Source organism: Podarcis pityusensis (genome assembly GCF_964106645.2).
Source record: "Podarcis pityusensis genome assembly, chromosome: 1".
Classification (NCBI taxonomy): Eukaryota; Metazoa; Chordata; class Lepidosauria; order Squamata; family Lacertidae; genus Podarcis; species Podarcis pityusensis.
The window spans coordinates 67644248-67666246 of NC_138028.1; the positions used below are offsets into that span (position 1 = coordinate 67644248).

A 21999-nucleotide genomic window follows, 5' to 3' on the forward strand; every position below is an offset into this window, starting at 1 on the left:
GAGCAGCTTGAAGGCTGGAAAGTAGGAGCCAGAGCTCAGTGCTGAAGGGGAAGTTGAGGAACAGGCTGGTTGCCACAAAGTCATGCTCTTTTAAAAGCTACTAGTTGGCAAATTTGATTCAAGAAGCTGCTGGCTTGGCAGGTCTGTGGATTCCAAATTTCCCTTACTATCTGCATTGTCAAAAATCCATCTATTACCATCTGTTTTGTGTTTTAGTATCTTAGAAGCTTCAATAATATACTAGTTTTGTTTTGTTTGTTTGTTAAAAATAACCAACCCTTTTTATTTTCATAGGTTACATGAGAGCATTTCCACTCAGGACATTAAAAAAAGAGAACAGCAGTTGTTGTTTAGTCGTTTAGTCGTGTCCGACTCATCATGACCCCATGGACCAGAGCATGCCAGGCACTCCTGTCTTCCACTGCCTCCCGCAGTTTGGTCAGACTCACGCTGGTAGCTTCGAGAATACTATCCAACCATCTTGTCCTCTATCATCCCCTTCTCCTTGTGCCCTCCATCTTTCCCAACATCAGGGTCTTTTCCAGGGAGCCTTCTCTTCTCATGAGGTGGCCAAAGTATTGGAGCCTCAGCTTCAGGATCTGTCCTTCCAGTGAGCACACAGGACTGATTTCCTTCAGAATGGATAGGTCTGATCTTCTTGCAGTCCATGGGACTCTCAAGAGTCTCCTCCAGCACCATAATTCAAAAGCATCAATTCAGAACAGCAGTACATAACCCATAAAACAGAAGAAACGAAGAGGTACCCATGTGCAGACCTTGCAAAAGTCTTTCCAACAAATTCAGGGTAGTCAATAGCTGAATTTTAAAAAAGAGGGGCTCCCCTTTTGTTCTCTGAAATATTTATATTAAAAATAAAACTCCATCAATCTCACACAAATGGATCTTGTGGTCCCCCTCACCCCCCCCTACATATTCTTGGTTTACCTGCAAGTCGTCTCCACTAGGGGATCTGCCAATCCTTTCATACCAGGCTGTTAGGTTAGTTCCTCTAATATTCTTCCTAGGACTGCTAATAAATATCCTGTCAGGGATTTGTCTGGCATGTCATCATCCAAAATATGACACTTGAGAGTGAACAAGTTCGTTCTACCAAGCATATTGAGTATAATTCATCCCCTGCCCCCCATTTTTGTCAACTTTGTATTATAGTTAATAGTTTTGAATGCCACATAAAAAATTAAGTTATCCCAGGATGCAACTCTTACAGTAAAAGGGTAGGGGGAAGAGGTCAATTGGGGAAAGGCAACCGATGTAGACTTGCTGCCCTCTAGTGGCTCATAGTGGAGGGGAAAAATGAGTGCGTGTGTGTTAAGAGGAAAATCCAAAATTGGAGAATGGGGAAACTAGGGTTGAGTACAAGGCATCTTTCATTCTGTGGTTTCTGCATATCACATGCTCACCCACACTGTCATGAGCATGGCTGGGTACCATGCTCAGAGGGGATGCCACAACTGAGAGCATTCTGAGCAAGGGACTAAGGCTGCTACCATCACCAGCTTGTTGCTGCTGTTCTCTAGCTTGGTACCACCATTGCGACGGTGATGTAACTGACCCCCTTCCATAGCCACAGAAGGAAGCCCTGAGTTCCATGCAGACCAGAGTCACTAAGGCACTGAGCAAAGCCGGTGGGATTTATTTATTGTGAGGAGAAAATCTGGGGAAGGGGGGGGGATTTTCAGAGGGAGAGGGTGAGGAGGAATGGGGCACCAGAAAGACACTGGTGCTTGAGGGTGAACTGGTTTGTCTTTCTGACTCTTGACTCCAAGGACTTCCTGCACACCAAGACAGCTGTGGACTTCCTGTTAGAACTTTATTCTGGTATTGAGGGGCATAGGTTTTTTCCTCCTTTGGTTCTGAGCACACAAACTTCTGCCATTGTTACTGCTACTGCTGCCTCTCTGGGGTTGTTTGAGGTGGTGGTGGTGGGGCAGATTACAGGGGCTCTGGATCTCAGCCTCGTAGTTTGGACCTAGCCATGGCACCAGTTGTGATCGACACAGAAACATGTGGCTGGTTGCTGCTGGGAGCTGGAAACTAGACAAGATGGGCCAGTGCAGTTCTTAACGTTCTGACCTTCCACTCTGCACCACTGGAGTTTGGAGGGTGGCTGCAGATCACATAGTTTTGCTCTGTGTGTAAGGATTTCCTGCTTGCTCTTCACAAACAAAATCTGCACACAGAAATTGTGGAACCCCAATAGTATGCTATTAAAGAAAGGTTAAGACAGAGATCTGTAGCCAAAAAACAACAACCCCTGAAATCATAATAATCTTTCGCTGCAGCCTTCTTCAGGGAATACAAGTGCAATCCTGCCCATGTCTAGTCAGAAGTAAGGCCCATTGAGTTCTGTGAGACTTTCTCACAGATAAGTGTGTATTGCAGGGGTGTAGGACTCCAACTCTGTCAGGCCCCAGTCAGCAAGGGCAGTAGTGAGGGATGCTGGAAGTCATAGTCCAACACCTGTAGAGTCACATGTTCCACACTCTGCTGCACTATGAAGGCAGCCTTAGTCTTTGCCAGTAATGCACGTTCAGAACTCCCACTACAGTTATTAAAAAGCAAAAGCAAATCCTGAGAATTTCCCATACATTTTTAATTCAGAGCTTCAGTGAAACTGATCTTATAAAAGTCCTTTAATCATTTGGTCCAGTTTCTTGTCTTTGGATAATTTCTATGATGTGCATACATCATAGACAAGGAATTTCACAAAGAAGCCACATATGTAAAAAAGCACTCACAGACATAAGTGCTTGGTGGGAAAATGTTAATTTATTATGTAAGGTGTTGCTTTTTGCTTTCTATTCAACCATTTTGTTTTGTTTTATTTTAAAGAGAAACAAAGGGGCCATCCATTACAGAAGGTGAAATGTTGATTTATATAATTATCGTTAGCAAGATTCATTATCCCTTTCTGCAGTGGTGAACACTAAATAACAGAATGTGAAATTAACTCTTCTTCACCCAAATACTAATTCTCCTTATCCTCAGCCAGTGCTTTTGTGGAGCTGTAGCTTTTATTCGAAGGCATTCAATGTCACCTTTATTAGTCTGATCTTCCATTTCAAAAAATCCAGACTTAAAATCCCCAATTGGTATGAAGGATAGGCATGTTTGACGTTCATTTAAGTGGACTTTGAGCCTGCCCTTTTCTACAAAACCATTATGAAGAATGTCTGTGCTATGTTCGGCTGACCCTGTGTAAATCTGAATCTTCTGGGGAATAATTGGGTTGTCAAAAACAATGGTGAAGTAGCTTTTTGCTGTCACATTCATACCCCAAAAGACACCCCTTCCAGGGGGACACACATTGGCCGGTATGTAATTTCCATATATTTGCATGTTTGTGAAACAGGAAGCAGAAAGGGCATCGCCCAAACTTCCAATGTCTTCATAAAACTCTGAATCTGTGTGTTGTACTTCCAGCTCATGAAATGAAGAAATTCTCCCTACGTGCTGGAAGAGAGAAGGCCAATAGAAAATAGTTTCTCCTTGCATTTTGGTTTTATGAAAATATGTCATGAGCCAGTCCGCGGGAATAACATCATAAAACATCAAGAGAAACCGAGCTAGTTTGGTGAGATCAGAGCTATGATAGAGCTTCCCTATGTAGCCTAGCCTTGAAAATGCTATTGTGGTCCAGGATTCCTCCATCGTTCTTACATAGCTTTGTATAATGGACACAAAACCAGTGGCACAGGCAGTGTCATCCTCTAGCATCAAATAATACTGAGAGAGATTGGCACAAAAGTTAACTAAATAAGCATAATCTACATTCTGTTTGGATTTATATTTGATGTTTTTGCCCCAGAGATCTACTTTCAGATTGTGCACAGGAGGGTAACTTTCTACAGAGCTTTGTATAACAAGCAGCCTTCCTGCCTTCACATGCGCACTAAACTGAGCCTTCATCTCCTTGGCGTTTTCCTCGTTCAGTTTAGAATCGTTATTGGCTAGGTATATAACTACGGTGATCAGATTTAATTCTTCTTGGCGGCAGTGACTGAAAATGGAATCAATTGTCTTCAGTAAAAGGTGTTCCTTCTTTTTGTGGAAAGAAGAGATTCCAATGGTCAAGAATCCTAGAACAAGTAAAGACTATAAGAATATTGAGCATTTATACAGCATTTTGTATGTTCAGAGCACCGGGTGCGTTATTTGAATATCACCACAATCTTGTGGCTTTATTATTATTCATGTCAGCTTCCCATCTGCAATATGGGCAGGGCTTTTTCCCCAGCTAGAACTCACTGGAACTCAGTTCCTGCACCTCTTAGGTGGGCACCATTGCCATTCTAAGAGAACACGAGAGGCATTCACTGTGAGTTCCAGCACCTCTTTTTCTAGAAAAATAGCGCTGAATATGGGGGTGAGAGTGTAAGCTCGATCTACAGCAGCATGAGTAGAATTCTGCTTGTGCAACACTCCTTTCCTGGCTGTCTTTTTCCCCACTGCCCCTCCCCAAAAAGCTGGTCCTGGGGGTGTAGTTGGGGCTGCTGCAAATGAGCAGTAGTGTCCTTGGAGTTCATGGCAGAGACTCCTTCACGACACAGCCTTCTGGCAACTGTGCAAGACCAGCCCTCCTGTCCATAAGATGCATGCCAAGATCCTGTGTTTCATCCTCTCCTGACCAATTAACACATGCCTTTCTCATGGTTACCTCTTTCCAAAGCAAACAGGTGGTTTCTGGGGGTGAAAACTCAGCGTGGGAGATCATGGGCATGATTGGCTTATTTCTGCTGACTTTGCTAAAACATACTTCAGTAACCACAAGCTATGTCTTAAAGGCCTGTTGACCATTTAGATCCCTGACCACTGGCTGGGGTTGAAGGGAGTTGGAGTCTAACAGCATCTGGAGAACCACTGGTTAGCCACCCCCGATATACAGTGTGTTCAGGGCTAACAGCTGTTCTAAAATGCATTTGTTAAAAATTGACATAGAAAATGATCTCGAGGAAAATCATAATGAGGCATAGATGGCTTACCAGGCAGGGATGCGGGTGGCGCTGTGGTCTAGACCACAGAGCCTAGGGGTTGCTGATCAGAAGGTCGGTGGTTCGAATCCCCACAACAGGGTGAGCTCCCATTGCTCGATCCCTGCTCCTGCCAACCTAGCAGTTCGAAAGCACGTCAAAGTGCAAGTAGATAAATAGGTACCGCTCCAGTGGGAACATAAATGGTGTTTCCGTGCGTTGCTCTGGTTTGCCAGAAGCGGCTTAGTCATGCTGGCCACATGACCCGGAAGCTGTACACCGGCTCCCTTGGCCAGTAAAGCGAGATGAGCGCCGCAACCCCAGAGTCGTCCACGACTGGACCTAATGGTCAGGGGTCCCTTTACCTTTTTACCAGGCAGATGGTGGGTGAGTTATTTATTTTTACATTATTTCCCTCCACAAACCATTAAGGTTTCAATTCCCCTCATAGTTACTTACTCTTTATTGAAGGAGGTGATCCCAAGAGATATTTATACTGAATAGGTAAGAGACCTGTAGCACTTTCCATTACACTGAAATCTGGATTCTTCTTCAATATAATATTTTCTGAGGTGATTGTCTCCATTCTATCTGTATCCTTAAATATAACAACAGTAGACTGTTTTTTATATCAGCTGTGAGGCTTCCTTTCTCATAACTCCATCACTGTGTGAATCCTATGTTATATTATTATGCAGAATTCTATACCCTAGAAGATGGCATATCCCGTTCATCAGAAATTCTGCAACTAAGCTCAATATGCAGCATTCCTTCATCTGCTTTACCCCGTCTTGTATTTTAGATTTTAAACCCCCGAAGGCAGGGTTATGTTCTCTTGCAAATTGCAAAGCTCCATGCACTCTGGTAGCACTATAATAAAATATAGAAATGAATGGTATAGTTCTGAACAATGGGCTGAATCCATAGATGCCCATGCAGAAGAACTAGTAATGCATCCCGTAATTTGATGTACACGCACATTGCAGACACAGCTATTAGCTTTCCACAGGGCTTAGCTTATTGTCCAAGGACTTGGGAAGGAATAGACTGTCAGGTAACTAGTATGTGTGGCATGCAAGGACTTTGATAATCAATAATATCACATTGAACCTGGCATATCAGCTGAGGACAAGCGCTCAGGAAGAGGGGAGGAGTCCACAGAGTTCCATTACCAGGTGTCACCATGGGAAAGACTTTCTTACTCATCTCCACATAATGCACCACTTCCACTGATGGAGCACTGAATATACTTTCAAGAAATTTCAATTCTCTGTCAAGAATGTACAGTGGTACCTCAGGTTAAGAACTTAATTCGTTCTGGAGGTCTGTTCTTAACCTGAAACTGTTCTTAACCTGAGGTACCACTTTAGCTAATGGGGGCCCCTGCTGCTGATTTCTGTTCTCATCCTGAAGCAAAGTTCTTAACCCGAGGTAATATTTCTGGGTCAGCAGAGTCTGTAACCTGAAGCGTCTGTAACCCGAGGTACCACTGTACAGGGAAAGGTGCTTCCATAAGTATCCAGCTGAAGCTGTTTGGGGCTTTTTCCTCACCTCCTCTGGAGATGCGTCATCGCATAAATGTTGTGTGAAGTGCAAATAACCTCATGGGGAAACCCTACCGACAACTCTTTGTTACCTACCTTTAATCCAGATTCTTCCCATTTGGGACAATTGCATGTCTCCTTGCTTTGTTTCCAAATAATAGCAGACAATACAATGGAGAGTCCTAAGAAAAAGCATAACCTAGAAAAGTTCCCCCAGTAGCAGGCTAGCGACTTCTTCAGGCTCCTGTGCACCATTGCCATTCCCCACCAAGGGCCTGTTTAAATGGAAACGGCCAGTCTTAATACTCTTGCTACAGCAAGAAAAGGTTCTGAAATGAAAATGAAAATTATGTTGTTTTAATATATGCACTTTTTTTAAAAAAAAATGGGTGTTTGCGCTGAGCAAATCTTTTAGAAGTAAAATGATACAAAAGTCCTTTTTGTTAAATCTGGGTATACAGTGATATTATGATCACAAAAAATGCTAATCATTTAGAAACATTGCAAAATCAGCTTCTCCCTTGGGTGTGGAGTGCAAGTCTGCTCAGGATTTTAGGCCAAATTTAGACCTTATGTAAGAACATTGCATTGGGGTTGCTGCAGATTGCTGGAAAGAACATCCACATTGGTTACAGAGGAGCAAAAGGAACTCCTGTCAACAGGTTTGCATAGAGATGTTGCTGAGTTCCTTAATCCCTTGCCTTGGAATATGAACCTCGGTGACTCAGCTTGCTTACTTTAAATATGAGATGAGCATTAAAACCCTCTGAGCTCTTTTCTGGCTTGAGTTTTATGAAGACCAGAGAAGAACTGAAGTAGTCTCTACTAGCCAGCTACCCCCACGCATGCTGGTATCCAGTGCCTCTTCCCCCCACCCTGACTACAATTCCCCTTAATGTTTTTTATACAGTAAAGTATATGTTTGTCCTATACAAACAGTAAGGTATGTTCGTCCTTTTAAGGAAACACAACAGGGCTTACCAAGTGACTCAGCTCACTAAGTACTTGTGCAGCAATGACTGTGCAGGAACAGAGAGGGTGTAAAACAATTGTTCTCCTCCTTATGAAGCTTTGGGTCAGTGGCATCCTTCATGGTCTGGTCTGGTGGGGCCCAACTGCAATTCCTTCTCTCTCTTCCCAGAAGCCTCCAACTGCTACAGAACCTGTCAGCCGATCAATAGAACTAGAACCTTCTCCTACGATCCTCTCCCACCACTGCTGCTGGATGGACTGGTGTACCTCAACACCACGTGATAAGGTAGCTCATATGAATTTATCTATGACAGGTATATGAGATACCTGTTGTCCAAATATTTTCTGCATTCCAGTTGTTTTTTAAACAGGAACGTTATTTCCCCCACACACTTCTAGAACTCCTATTTCTGCAGTATCGTGCAAAGCACGGGGCCTTCTATTGAACTATGGACGTCCCCCCATACAGGGGTGAATAACTGCAGGTCCAGGGAACAAATGCCAGCCCTTCAGAGTCTCCCCAGGCCACAGCCCTCACTGACTGCGGCAGGGCTCTGTCTCTGAGCTCTGGCAAAGACTCTTCCTTACCTGGATGGAGGTGTGAGGGGAGAGAGAGAGAGAGCGCCAATTGCTGTATGATGAAAAGAGTTTCATCTGTTCCTCTGCCCAATTTTGCCTCTAGTCCCACCTACCACTGGCAGGCAGCCCAGGAAGGCTCCTCAGGAACAAATGTGTCTCTTGGTCTGAAAAAGGTTCCTCATTCCTGTCACAATATGCACATAATAGTGAAGGCTGAAAGCTTACCTTCCAACGCTCTGCAGCCCAAACGTGGGACACCATCTTCTGGGTCCAAAATCCCATGTGAATCGTGTGACCCATGTGAGATCAAGGACCCGGAAAAATGCTTTTTGGGGCACAGTGCCCAAAAGCATGCATTTTGGGGTGCCATGTGAGATCACAGACCCAGAAAAAATGTTTTTTCCCCCCTGAATGATTTGGCCCCAAATCACATGAGAGCAACGTGCCCTAAATGGCCACCATGCTCTCACAGAAAAAAGAGATGTCCTGGTTTTTCCAGGGCAGTTGACAAGTATGTGAAAGTGCTTGTATTCATCTGTTGGTGGGATTCAACTAAGTGGTTGCAGGCATGGAACAAGGTCTGTTCGCAGATAAGCAAATGGACAGTTTCTTGGACATGAGAGCCACTCACCCACAGGGCCCCCAGCTTATCACGATTGGCTGTTGCTACCTTGTATGTGTACAATACAGTCACTTCAGCTCCGACAGTGAATTTCGTGTACACCCGCAGACACACATACACTTGTAATCCTCGATATGTGAAGAGGAAACAGCACTTAAGCCTTACCAGTTGTATGTTGCCATGTAAAGGACCTCTAAAAGGGAAGACCACAAACCTACCCTTTTCACTCACAACACTCTTCCTACAGCAAGTCTCCATCCCTGTAACATGTAGACTGTGGACATAAGACCTGTTCCTGGAAACATTTTAAACATTTTTTTAAAAAGTTAATCTGTGTATGTCCATCAGCGCCAAAGGTCATTTGTGCTAACAAGTCTCCAGTGAGGCCTTTCCACTTCACCCAAATGCCAAGTCAGTAAATCAAGCCTAATAAGGATGTTTTGTGTTGCCCCTTCTGGTATCCGAAAAATAAGAGTGAGAGAGAGAGAGAGAGAGAGAGAGAGAGATAGGACATCTCCAATTCCTCAGGTTCCAACTAAAGAGCTTGTAAGCAGTTGCCAGCCGATGACAGCTAATAAGCCAAACTCGGATGCTGAATGCACAGGTCTAGCCCAACACCCCTGCTGAGTCGACAATCTGGAATTTGGCTTCACTGCCTGTGGCTTTCAAGGATTTCGAGAGATGCAGCACATTGATTTAATGTTTAAAAGGGACCCCTGCTGCGGCTTCCGCAGCTTGCTCTATTGCCTTGGGAGTTAGGCGGCAACATAACACACAATAGGAGTGATGCCACTCAGCAATTCTGTGCTTATAAACAACATTCAGTGTTTGGGAACCTGGGATTCCAGTCAAAAGGGCATCAAGATTTTTTGGCACTTTCATTCCTCCTATCTGTAACAGGAAGCCATTTCCCTCTCCTATATGAAGCCACAAAATTCTTTATAATAGCACTTACTTCTCTCCCTGCGCCCCTTCCCTATTCCAGGAGTGTCTTCCTTATCAACTTGGTTGAATTAAAATATTTAGCCTTCCAGAGGGCTGTGTTGCACTTCATGCTTCAAAATCAACAAATTGTAAGGTGAACTTCATAGGCAGCAGCTTTTTCAGATGAAAGAAAAGAGAGGCCTGTGGGCCTTAAGAGATTACCAGATTTTTTTACACCCTAACTTTTTGAGGGATTACAGTTCACCTCATCAGATGGAAGCACTGTTATAGGCCTGGCAGGGTGAGTCTGGGGCTGAATCCTATCCCACCATTATAATGAGAAATGAGGGTGAGGGAATAGATTCTGTGGATTACAGTTAGAAAATGGTCCAATGATCTGATCTGAAACCTGTGTCAGCTTGAAGACGGCCCTTGCCGCTTTTGTGGTAAAAAGGCTAGGAAACGGCTTGTTTTGAATGCTTGACGAGACTGGCATGTTGACAGGTGCTGTGCCTTTTTCTTCCATACACTGTGCTTGGGTGATTTTTCTGGAAAGATTTCGCGGTTTGAGCTGCATCTTTTGGGAAAGGCGTTTGTTGTGCTGGGTCAAAGAGAATATCTCACATGTGATTTCGTCTAAAAGCAGTGTGGTGTGCTTGTAGTTTATACTGAAAAGGATTTTTTGCAGTCAGTGTTAGGCAATGGAATTTAAGAAGAGTGTTCTCCCAACATGCTCAATACAAATCTGTCATCAGAGAAGTCTAAGTGGAGGGGAGCCTTGAATGGAATGCTGGGTAGAATGAGGGTGGATTCAGATGTGGGAGAAATCACTTTAGTTTTCCTGAAAATAATGCTCATTCTTCTGTCCTGTTTCCTAATGTTCCTTTCACACTCCAGTACCTGTTGCATTATGGTTCTCTGGCCTTTTGACTGATATACTGGCATGTTGCACTAAATTTCATTCACATCACTGACCATGGTGTGGCACAACAACAAAAGTCACTGGACAAGGTCACTAGCCCCCCACGTTTCAGCACATGGATGTTTCTGTCCCTCCACGATTCCCCCATGAAAACAGCAGGAAATGAACTGCATGCCGGTACACTGGCCGAAATGTTGTCCTTCGATTCCTGCAATTTTCTGAGTTGATGGAGTTGCAAAAGGTTGGTTTTTTTCCTGGAAGCAATTAATATGGAAATGAGCACTGTCTCTGCTCTCTACAAGAAAGCCAAGGCTTTTGCAAGTTACTTCTTAGAATCTTGCAGATACAGTTTGGCTGGTATGAAACATTGCTTCCTTACAGCAACATTCTCTTTACAGATGCTTCCAAGATGAAGGCCTCACACGGCAAATGCGTCCTTGGTATATTTGTGTGTGTGTGTGTGTGTGTGTGTGTGTGTGTATACACACATACTAAGGACTCATTTGTAGTGTAAGGCATGCATGCATGCATGCATGCATACATACATACAGGTATAGATATAGCTAGATTAAGTGGATAAGTTTTTTTTTTTAAAAAAAACAACCTATGCATAATGAGCACCAGTCCCATAATTAACACCCATCTGGATGCACCCTGACTTTGCCTAAAAAATATGTTCTGGAGGAATAGGTCCAACTGTTCTCTTGGGTTCATGTTTCTTGTTTTAGGCAGACCCACCTGCATGAGACATTCAGAGATTTTCATGCTTTGGGTATCAGATTCGCATCATTTGAAAGACCTGTGTTGCTTGAAGTGTGTGGCTATCATAGCCAAACATGTTTGATAATTCTAAAACTTAGTTGAATTATTTTTATTATTATTTTTGGCCACACAAAATAGTGAGCAACTTTCTCCAGAACTCTTCACCAGCTCAGGGTCTGGTGGGAGGCAGAGCAGGGGGATGGGGGGAGAGAGAGACAGTGGTGTGGTGTTCATGCTGTCAAGTCTGCATTAGCTTCCAGACGGGGTATCAGAAAAGACAGTAGACCTGAAGATAAAATCCCCCATTTTTGAAAATAGAAGAAGAAGAAGAGTTTGGATTTGATATCCCGCCTTTCACTCCCTTTAAGGAGTCTCAAAGCGGCTAACATTCTCCTTTCCCTTCCTCCCCCACAACAAACACTCTGTGAGGTGAGTGGGGCTGAGAGACTTCAAAGAAGTGTGACTGGCCCAAGGTCACCCAGCAGCTGCATGTGGAGGAGCGGAGACGCGAACCCGGTTCCCCAGATTACGAGACTACCGCTCTTAACCACTACACCACACTGGCTCTGTAGTCTTCTATATTTCTCTCTAGCTGTAATCTTCCACTTGGAGTACTCAGAGTCTTTCTTACTAACTTTTGATATTATGGTAGGCCTAATAAAGGTGTTGCCCTACTATGTTTGTCTTTTTTAATGGGTCTGCATAAATACTTTTCTTTTTCTGGATGATTTATGATGTTACTGATCAATATTAACCACTAGGTGGCTCCATTTACACGGCAACTCTATTCTTTCGACAAATGCAGAAAACCCACCTGCTGCTGGTCAGATGAGCTTTCCAGCAGATGTGATACTGGTTTATGCATACGGGGGCAATTATCATACTGTGAATCACAATGAGGCATTATTGTCTCTGAGCCACAACCTCATTGTATAGAGAAAACATATAGGCCGTACATAATTCAGCCTTGTAAATAGCCCAGAAAAGTTACTAGCCTGCCATTTCCTTTGACTAGCCAGCTCAGAGACTTGTAGGCTGTGTTCCCATGCTGGCCACAGCATGACGACACAGGATACCGAACTCTCAGCAGCCCAGTTTGGGGGTTTTTTTTAAGCTTATTACCAAAGAAGTTGGCAAAGGAAGGAGGTGCTCAGGGATGGGCTTCCATTCCTCCCTAGTGAGTACAGAAATGAAGTTGACTGGCAGAGGAATGGAGAGGTCCAGCCTTCCATTGCCAATTCAGTCAATTGCCTGCCTGAAATTCTGTGCATTCACCTGGTCACCTACAGTGTGAGCAAGCTACTTCTCCACACTTGCCTTACAAGGAATATGCCAAGGTGGGGAGAGGATGAGCTCTTTTGTGACTTACGTGCCCAGCATCTATTCAGAGGGAATGATTTCACCTAGACTCGCTAATCAAAGTGCTATGGGGGAAGGACATTGAAGTAATGTTTTGCCTTGTTGTTGCCTGTTCGGTGCTCTTTGCTAGTTTGGGCAGCCTCCAAAGTGCTTTGGGCCAAGTCATGCACTTTTCCAAAACTGGATTCCAAACTTGATCTTGGTCATGCATACAGGCCCTTACTATGGAGGCACTATCTAGTTGTCACAACTCACAGCCACAGATAATATTTATTCTTCATAAATTGTGCTGACTTTAAAAACATGTGCAAGACTCTTTCACCCCTTATGCAGACCGTCTACATCAGTGCTTTCCCTTATACTGAAGGTGCTGTTGTGATGGAGACTGCTGCTGCTACAGTGCAGAGAACGAGACCATTTACCCTTTCTTGATGATGGAAGGCAAGGTCCTGACCCTATTGTTCTGTGACAGCAAATGCCAAGGTGGCTGATAGCTCCGTTGGTAGAGTTGGTAGAGTGGTAATTTCAGGGTCATGGGTTTGAGCCCTACGTTGGCCAAAAGATTCCTGCATTGCAGGGGGTTGGACTAGATGACTCTTGTGGTCCCTTTCCAGCTCTACAATTCTGTGATTCTATAATTTGTGATTCCTCGGATGTTGGAGTGCAACATCAGTCCCAGTCAGCATAGCCACCAGTCAGAGACGATGTGAGCTGTAATCCAGCAATAACTGGAAGGCCACTGGTTATTTCTCCAGCTGTAACCCTTAACAGTAAAGCTGTGAGGTATGCCAGTGTTGTTATTCTCCTATTGCCATTGGCCGAGATGGAGTGACTCCCCTGATCCAAGATCCAAACCAGGAACTTCCTTGCAACCCTGTCTTACCAGTACAGTGGTACCTCGGGTTACAAACGCTTCAGGTTACAGACTCCACTAACCCAGAAATAGTACCTCGGGTTAAGAGCTTTGCTTCAGGATGAGAACAGAAATTGCGCGGCAGCGGCACGGCAGCAGCAGAAGGCCCCATTAGCTAAAGTGGTACCTCAGGTTAAGAACAGTTTCAGGTTAAGAACGGACCTCTGGAATGAATTAAGTTTGTAACCAGAGTTACCACTGTACACTCAACCAGTTCTCTGTGGCACAAGGAGCAACAGAACATATGACTAAAACCATTAAACATCAATCATTAAACGTTAACAACAGAGGCAAAAAGTAAACAATGTTGTTCTGTATCATCTCAGCCCATTCCAAATTGTATGTTTGATAAAGGCTGGCAGTTCCCATCTAGATTCCTTGGTGTGTGTGTGTGTGTGTGTGTGTGTGTGTGTGTGTGTTGTCACAATTAAAGTAATAATTATAAAAAATCCAGGCAGTTTTTTAAAAAACATCCATTACAATATAACCTGTAACAATGGGCACTTTTGTCAGCATTCCCAAGGGAGGAGGAAGCCTAGGAACAAATTATCTCGTCATGCTTACAGATGGCCTCTGCAGAATAGAGTAATATAGTTGGCAGGTGCACTTAAGGATTTTTATGACCTCAGCTTTCTTCAGTAACTGAATATAACTTTGCTTGCTTTTGTTCACACATAAAAGTTTCTGCAGTTTCAATAAATGTAACTAATGTTGTGTCCTATAGTACTGTATAGAACTGATTCTGAGTTAGCAGTTAAAATCAATTAAAGTAGTTATTTAAACGGAAACAAACATTCGGCTAAAAGTTTGTCTGAATTAAAGTAAAAACCTGATTTACAAGTAAACAAGTTTTAGTGTTGACAACAAATAGCACTGGTGGCAGAATTAATTCAGAACTTAGGAAATCAACCACTGAAATAGTCCATCTGCAGATTTAAAAACAGAAATATCACAGCATTTAAAACATGGTAGGTTTTTAGAATAACCAGCTTAGTAACAGTTACCCTCAGAGACTGATTTAGCACAAAGTTATTGGCACCAAATTCACATTGGCTCAACAGGACTTGTGAATTGGGAACATGTGCGCTGGATCATGACCTTACGATATAAAAATAACAATCTTCTCAGCACTGAAATCTTTCCCACAGAGGAACACGTTGCTCAACTTTAGATTTTAAAAAAACCCCACATATTAACAAAGAACCATTAGTGAATGGATCACCTTGGTGGGAATAATTTACTAAATTAATGCGTTGATTGAATATTTTAGACAAGAAGACGAAAAAGGTCTCCCAGCGAAACAAAACATCAAAACCAGCAGCAGCTCAGACACCTTTGAGCAGAAAATTAAAACAGCACACAGTTTTCAAAAAGAAACTAAGTTTCCATGTTTTTGCAAATCAGTTTTCTGTTAGATATGCAGCAGTAAGCAGCACTTCCGTAGCCAATGTATAGATTGCACTACAGAGCATGAAACAAGCGAGAGAGATTTTCTGCAATCAAAACCAGACAACCGATCAGAAACTTTAATCTTATTCATTTTGCTCACCCATGAAACAGGGGAGGGAGGGAAATGTACTGGATCATCATGAAACACTCTATCAAAACAAAAGCTTCCACATCTGTGACAGGAAAGTTACCAGCTGCCATATGTCGCTCTGATATGCATATGCTAACACAGGCCTGGCCAATGGAGTTCCTACAAACTCTTCCATGACCCTGTTGTCCCACTTAATGAATGCCCCTTTGTCAGCAGTGCTAATGCTATGCAATCTGTTTTGCCATATTGCAGCACGTAGCCCTGCTCTGCTCGGCGCAGCGCAGCGCATTTTGCCACATAAGGGTAACTTGCCGGATGCCTTGCAATCTGTTGCTCTTGAAGAGGGGAAGCTCTGCTGTCACAATTGACGCAGCCTGTTGGGCCACAAAGGAGGCAACCTCATTGTTCTCCATGTTAGGTATTCTGCTTTGTGGTTCTTCCCCGAGAGCAGCTGTCTCAGAATCTCCGTTTTAAACAGACGACATGCCAGTGACTCTGACTGTTGTATCAAAACAAGCCGGTTCCTTTTATGCGATCGCCACCCAGCTTTTTCAAACCGCATTTCAGCTACATTCAATTCAATATTACAGCCATGCCGCAGATTCTGACACAGTTTTATTGGTCTCAGATGGCTGTATGTAGTTACTGTGCTGTGACTTTTACAGTCAACAAGCTGTTCGGTGGCAGTAGAATTTGGGTGTCTGTTGCCATAAACAAATCTACAGGGGGTGATTCAGGAATAAAGTACTCTTTATCCCAGAGTGGCAATTTGTTAGGGAAATAAGTGCCTGGTGTAAGATGAACAACTTGAAGCTTTCATTCCTTTTCCTGATTGATCACTAGTCAACTAATGAATCAACAAAGTGATTAATCAGTGTGGACCACTGATTTTAATTACTAGGTCTGATTGCTAAGGGCAGACATTTATTTTGGTGAATTTGCTCTGATACTTGTGATAAGGAATGAAAAAGAAAATAGTAAACATGTAGTGGTAACTTTTGATAAATTTATCAAGTTTTCACACATGTCCTTCAACATCTCAAAGACACCTATACTGACATCTATAAAATGATCATAGATAATTCAACACATTAGACTGCAAAGAAAACAAAGTTAAAACATCTTAAAAGATGAAGGCTTTACAACCACTGTAATAACAGAATCTGTATTCTAATGATACATCTGTAACAGTGGGGAAGGATTGCCAATTAATGTGCCTATCTTGCGTATCAAGACAGGGCTGAAAAGCTATGATTACTCAATTAAGATTATTTATGTTCCTGGAAGTCTTACCAAATCATCTCCGTTTAAACTCGGATTTATTTCACAGAAGCAACGAGTTAGTGTGAGACTGCAGGGAGCTAATCCTCATCTGTGTTTGCAGTTTGGGGTAGCTGGCTTCGCAAGCAGTGACACAATGGGATTTTGAAGGTGGCAGAGAAAGCCATGGGGAGAAAGCAAAGAGAGTGACTGGATGCAAGGCATTCAGGAGAACACCCATCTTATCCCTGTGCTTCTTGAGATGGGCTATATAGTTATGAGGAAAATCAGCAATCCTGGGATATCTGTGATAAACAATGACCACATTCAATATTTTACATCCTATGGAAAGATACATCTGCTATCTTTCTTGTTTTATATCTGCATGTAGAGTAGGGCTGTGCAAGCCACACACACACACACTGATTTGGCAATTTGGATCAGGCCCCAACTCAGTTTAGATCAATTTAGATTCTCAAATCTGAATCAAAATTTCAAAATCTAAATCTTTGTTCCTCTCATTTATTTACTTCCACTGGGAAACCAAAATAGCCCAAACCTCCCCCACCACACCCCATATAGGTACATGAAATTCTGAGAGATGGTAGTTCCTCAAGAGGGGGTTAACCTTGCCATATTTCAGACAGGTAGATCCAGCAGTTGAACCAAAGGATAGACAGAAGACAAGCTGAACAAATGAATGAGAATGAGTCTGAAAAAGGACTGGGAAACAAACAGCTTTAGAAGAAAGGCTAGGTAAGGTACTGAAGAATAAACAAAATGGAAGCTGAAGAGATGCCCCCACATTCCACCAAACTCTTTCTAACATTCAGAGGGAGCTGCTAGTTTTGACATGTCGTGTCCCCCCCCTCAAGCAGCTGCCCTAAGTTTCACTTTTTTTTCTATATTAAAAGAAGAAACACACACTACTGTGAGCTATAGAATGAACTGTGCTTTGCCATAAAAACCACTGCACATTTTTTCTTTTTTGCTAAGACAAGTACAGGCTGCATAAAAGGCATTTTTAAGTACACTACTGACCTGGAAAAGAAAAAGGCTCCGTGTTCTACAGTCAGACTTTAGCCTACCACTTTCAAATGTGCTTTTAAACAGGACCACTGTGGCCTTACCCCATTGTGTTTCAGCAATGTCTGATTTTTTTCAGTGTAGATGAGCTGCTCAGTTGGCTTGTGCTTGCTAATGAATTCTGCAACCTCATTCTAGTATTTGCTGTAGAACTTCTGACAGCAATGTGTAGCCTCTAAGTTTTTGCTGGAAAAATAAAATCCAGACACACTAATAAATTCCAACAACACGAATAAATCACCAGCTTTTATGCCGAATAAATAGGTGCAAAATGAATTATTATAGACACAATGCTTTGAAGTTATTGTATTTAAAAAGGCATTGGTATCTAGGTCTGTGTGTATGGATGCCTCAGGAGCAGGTACTGTTGGTTCTACAAAGTTCTTATCACTGTGCAAACTCTGTTATTCTGTTACTAGAGGTCCATAGAATACAGTGTCTATTGTACAGGTCTATTGAAAAAAATTAATGGGCCTACAAGATAAGCAGAACGATGTCGCATAGTTGAACTGGTACAGTTTTTGGATTGTAGGTAGGAGACTGCTTCTGGTAGGTAGGAGAATGCATCGTTCAGCCCGGACACTGAGATCTAGCGCCGAGGGCCTTCTGGCGGTTCCCTCATTGCGAGAAGTGAGGTTACAGAGAACCAGACAGAGGGCCTTCTCGGTAGTGGCACCTGCCCTGTGGGACGCCCTGCCATCAGATGTGAAGGAAATAAGCAACTATCTTCTCTTTAAAAGACATCTGAAGGCAGCCCTGTTCAGGGAAGTTTTTAATATTTAATGCGGTATTGTTTTTAACACTTGATTGGAAGCCGCTCAGAGTGGCTGGGGAAACTCAGCCAGATGGGCGGGGTATAAATAATAAATCATTACTATTACTATTAATTATTATTAATTTTATTATTATTATTATTATTAAAACACCAGACAAACCTCCCCCCATGTAGAAAACTAGCATGTCATGGAAGGTCTAGTGTAACTTCCTCTATTATATTCTTGGTTACTACATGCAGGGACCTTTTAATATGGGGCACCATTCAGAAATGATCCCTCATCTGTTCTACACCCCTTTTAATTTTTTGCCTGTCTTTCAATAACATGTCCAGAACGGCTTACCTAGGCACCTCACCTCGCTCTAGCTCTCTTCTTGTGCTCACTTTGAATGTGTGAAGGGGCAAGCGAGAATGTGTGGGTCATGCCCCACCTGCTTGATGCACACTGCCCTCTTCATGTCTCCATCTTCACTGGCTCCACCTCAACCTCCACAGGTCTGAATGGGGAATCGTCATCTGTGATCAGTGCAATGCACTTAAGAATATTCCATGCAATTGGGAGCCCTGACTGCATGGAAGATTCTGTGTTTATTATTGTACGATTGATTAGTTATCTGCCTAGGAGTAATGCAGCGCAAAACAAATACAGTGGTGCCTCGGGTTACATACGCTTCAGGTTACATACGCTTCAGGTTACAGACTCCACTAGCCCAGAAATAGTGCTTCAGGTTAAGAACTTTGCTTTAGGATGAGAACAGAAATCATGCTCCAGCGGCGCAGCAGCAGCAGGAGGCCTCATTAGCTAAAGTGGTGCTTCAGGTTAAGAACAGATTCAGGTTAAGTACGGACCTCCGGAACGAATTAAGTACTTAACCCGAGGTACCACTGTAGTGCAATAAAGTATCAAATCAGATAAAACAACATCAGCACACAAAGAAATAAAGATACAACCAAAGGGTTGCAATAATCACACAGAAGTGAAAATTAAATGCTCAAATGCTATCAAAGTAGGGACTGGTTAAATAATGATCAATGTTAGCTTTTAAGATATTAAGGGTAGTAAAATATTTTTAAGGGTGAACAAAAAGGTCCTTGCCTGGAGCCAGAGAGAGGTCACTGCCAAATGTGTGAAAATCTTCCCTTCAGATCTTCCAGCTCAATGTAGGGCTGGATCCAGTGAGAATCTTGCATGTACACAGCCCCTCTCCCTGTCCTTTGAATGCACTGAGGCTTCCATGTAATGATTTTTTTTAAAAAAAAACAAACAAGGTTTGATGTGGTGCAGTGCTGGTTTTGCTGCAAAGAAAACAATCAAAAATTTCTCCACTTTCCTGAGGTGTAGCTGTTCCACTTCAGTTCTGCTAGGGCTCCCGTTAACTGGGCTTAATTGTTCCTCCCCAGTGCTGTGACCCAGGAAGAATCAATGGGTTCAAATCCCAGATGGCTTTTGTTGTCTTTCAGAACTAAGTTACATGAAGCCAGTCCTGGGTGTTTTGTTGCTAGGGGCAATCAGAAAATGCCTCTCTTCCCCTGTGCACTCTTCACTTCCCCAGTGGCAGTGGATGCACAGGTGATGTGTGAGCCGCAGGTGCACAGCAGAGGAAGTTGCTAAAAGTGCAGGAGGCAGATCCCGCCTCCTCTCCCAGCTATCCAAAGCTTCCCATCCTGAGGTAACTGCCTCACTTTGCCTCATGGGCCAGCCAACCCTGCATTAAATCACACATGGGGCTCATCTACACAGCTGCAAGTAAAACGTTTTAAATGTGTTGTAAAGTGCAATATACAAATGTGACACTATATGGCGACAGTGAGCTATGCAAAATTCAAAGTATTTTTCAGAACGTTTGTAAAAAAAAAATAATTCAGAGTTTTTTATATGCGTGTAGATTCCACCATGGTTAGAGAAACCGTAAGGCAGCCTTTCTCAACCTTGGCTCCCGAGATGATGTTGGACTACAGCTCCCATCATTCCTAGCTAGCAGGAGCAGTGGTCAGGGATGATGGGAGTTGTAGTCTAACATCACCTGGGGAGCCATGGTTGAGAAAAGTTGCCATAAGGGGCATGTCAGAAGATGCAAGAGCCACATTAAGAGCTTGTGGAGGTCGGGCAACAACAACCCACTGTATCTCCCTCAGACTTCTCTATCCCTACTTCCCCCATCCCTCAGTTCATAGGCCAAACAGTATGCCATTCAAGGCAGGGAGATCTCAGATTTACTTCTGTCCTTGCACAACCACCACATAGACCTGAAGCTCCCAAGACAATGTACCGTAAAGGTAAACACTGCCCCTTTTTCAGTGTGTGTGTGTGTGTGTGTGTGTGTGTGTGTGTTAAAATCAGACTGTTAACTCTCAATCTCTTTCAAGACTTTGGTATTTCACTAAACACGTATTTTGAAATGCAGGTCTGCTAAGTGGATTTGTAAGCCCCATGGCAAATTTTAGGTTGCCTGCCTTTCTGGTTTTAATGCACGGATGGGCACAGTACTACAACATGGTTAGGCAAGCCAGGAGCCATCTTTTTGTCCCAATGCCCTCTTCCCCTTAGCAGCTTTGTTGACATCAAGGTGCACCAAGGCTACAGAGAGAAGAACTAAAAGAAAACACTTCACCCACACATGAACAGTGCATAAGTCAGCTGCCAATTATTTATCAAAACATGTTGGTTCAAACAAATCTTTAAAGCACTGCTGAGATCCAGTTACTTAGTGAAAATCTAAAAAGCAGAAACAAAACACAGCAACTTTAATTCAGTTTCTAACATGCATAGCTATTTAAGGGAAATGTCCACATTTCTGAAATATTTGAATGATCTCCAATGTCCTGAGACAGCATTGCTCCCTGTGGAATTTAAATCATTCAACTGTAGCAGCTTTACCATGACTGCCAGAGAAGCAACTGTGAAGAGAAACACTGATCATGGAAGATCAGCAGAGCTATACAGTCAACTCTGTGGTGATTTGAGAACAAAAGGCGGGAAAGACTTCCACCTCAGGAAAGTATGTTGGTGAATAAGTTATGTAGAACAAATATCCCTCAGCAGGAGTGTATACTGAGAGAATCAGGAAGGCAACGTGAACAGCATAAAGTACGGAATGGAGAGAGAATTTCTCAGGAAGGCAGAAATATCTATAAAAATGTTGACTGATCTGTGTTGCACACACAACACGTCATGCAAATTAATTTCTCTCTCACCATAACCGCTGTATACATGTACTTGGGAGTAAACCCAGCTGGATTAAATGGCGCTTATTCCCAGGTAAGTGGTTATAGTATTGCAGCCTCAGGATATAATTCTACTGATTTTTGAAAAAAATGCATATCCCTCACACCTTGTTCTGAAGGAATTTTAACATCACAGCTCAGTAGTCTGCATATTAAACAGTTGCTTGAGGATGACAGAACAGTTCAAAAGTTCTTGATCATTTTGATGAAAGCAGCAGACTCCCTCTCCCCAGCTTCACCTCTGACCGTCCTTCTGCCTCCATGAATATTTCCCACATCTTCAAGCCTGCCTGCCGTACATCATTGCCATGACATTTCACCGTGTAAATGAAATAGTTACTAATGTGCTCAACCTATCTAGTATGGCTGGTGCAAGTTTCTTTTCCATTCGTTGCCTGGGCTGCTATTTATGCAGCCTCTATGAGTGTTGTGGAAACATATTAAGGATTATATATATATATTCCCCCTCATCTCTCAGTGCATCTATCAGTTCCATTATCCTATCAAAATAGCACTACTTGATTC

General features: G+C 42.9%; 1 protein-coding gene across 2 annotated transcripts; it reads right to left on the reverse strand.

Annotated features, from left to right (window-relative positions):
* Nucleotides 1-2768: 2768 nt before the first annotated feature.
* LOC308480616 (alpha-1,3-mannosyl-glycoprotein 4-beta-N-acetylglucosaminyltransferase C-like) lies at nucleotides 2769-7706 on the reverse strand. Of its 2 annotated transcripts, none has more exons than XM_081012375.1 (4): nucleotides 7517-7706; nucleotides 6632-6810; nucleotides 5451-5589; nucleotides 2769-4100 (listed from the first exon to the last, which is right to left on the reverse strand). In XM_081012375.1, the coding sequence occupies exons 2-4, from the start codon at nucleotides 6794-6796 to the stop codon at nucleotides 2968-2970; spliced, it is 1437 nt and encodes a 478-aa protein (XP_080868501.1). In that variant the 5' UTR covers nucleotides 6797-6810; nucleotides 7517-7706; the 3' UTR covers nucleotides 2769-2967. The 2 variants fall into 2 exon arrangements, with proteins under 2 accessions (XP_080868501.1, XP_080868500.1); XM_081012374.1 differs by having other exon boundaries at nucleotides 6632-6864; nucleotides 7517-7705.
* Between the last annotated feature and the right edge of the window lie 14293 nt (nucleotides 7707-21999).

Coding starts and splice junctions, on each gene's coding strand:
- LOC308480616 (XM_081012375.1), bottom strand. CDS start 6,796: ATGGCAATGGTGCACAGGAGCCTGAAGAAGTCGCTAGCCTGCTACTGG. Junction 5,590..6,631: donor GGGAAGAATCTGGATTAAAG/GTAGGTAACAAA, acceptor GTTATATTTAAG/GATACAGATAGAATGGAGAC. Junction 4,101..5,450: donor ATCACCTCCTTCAATAAAGA/GTAAGTAACTAT, acceptor TACTTGTTCTAG/GATTCTTGACCATTGGAATC.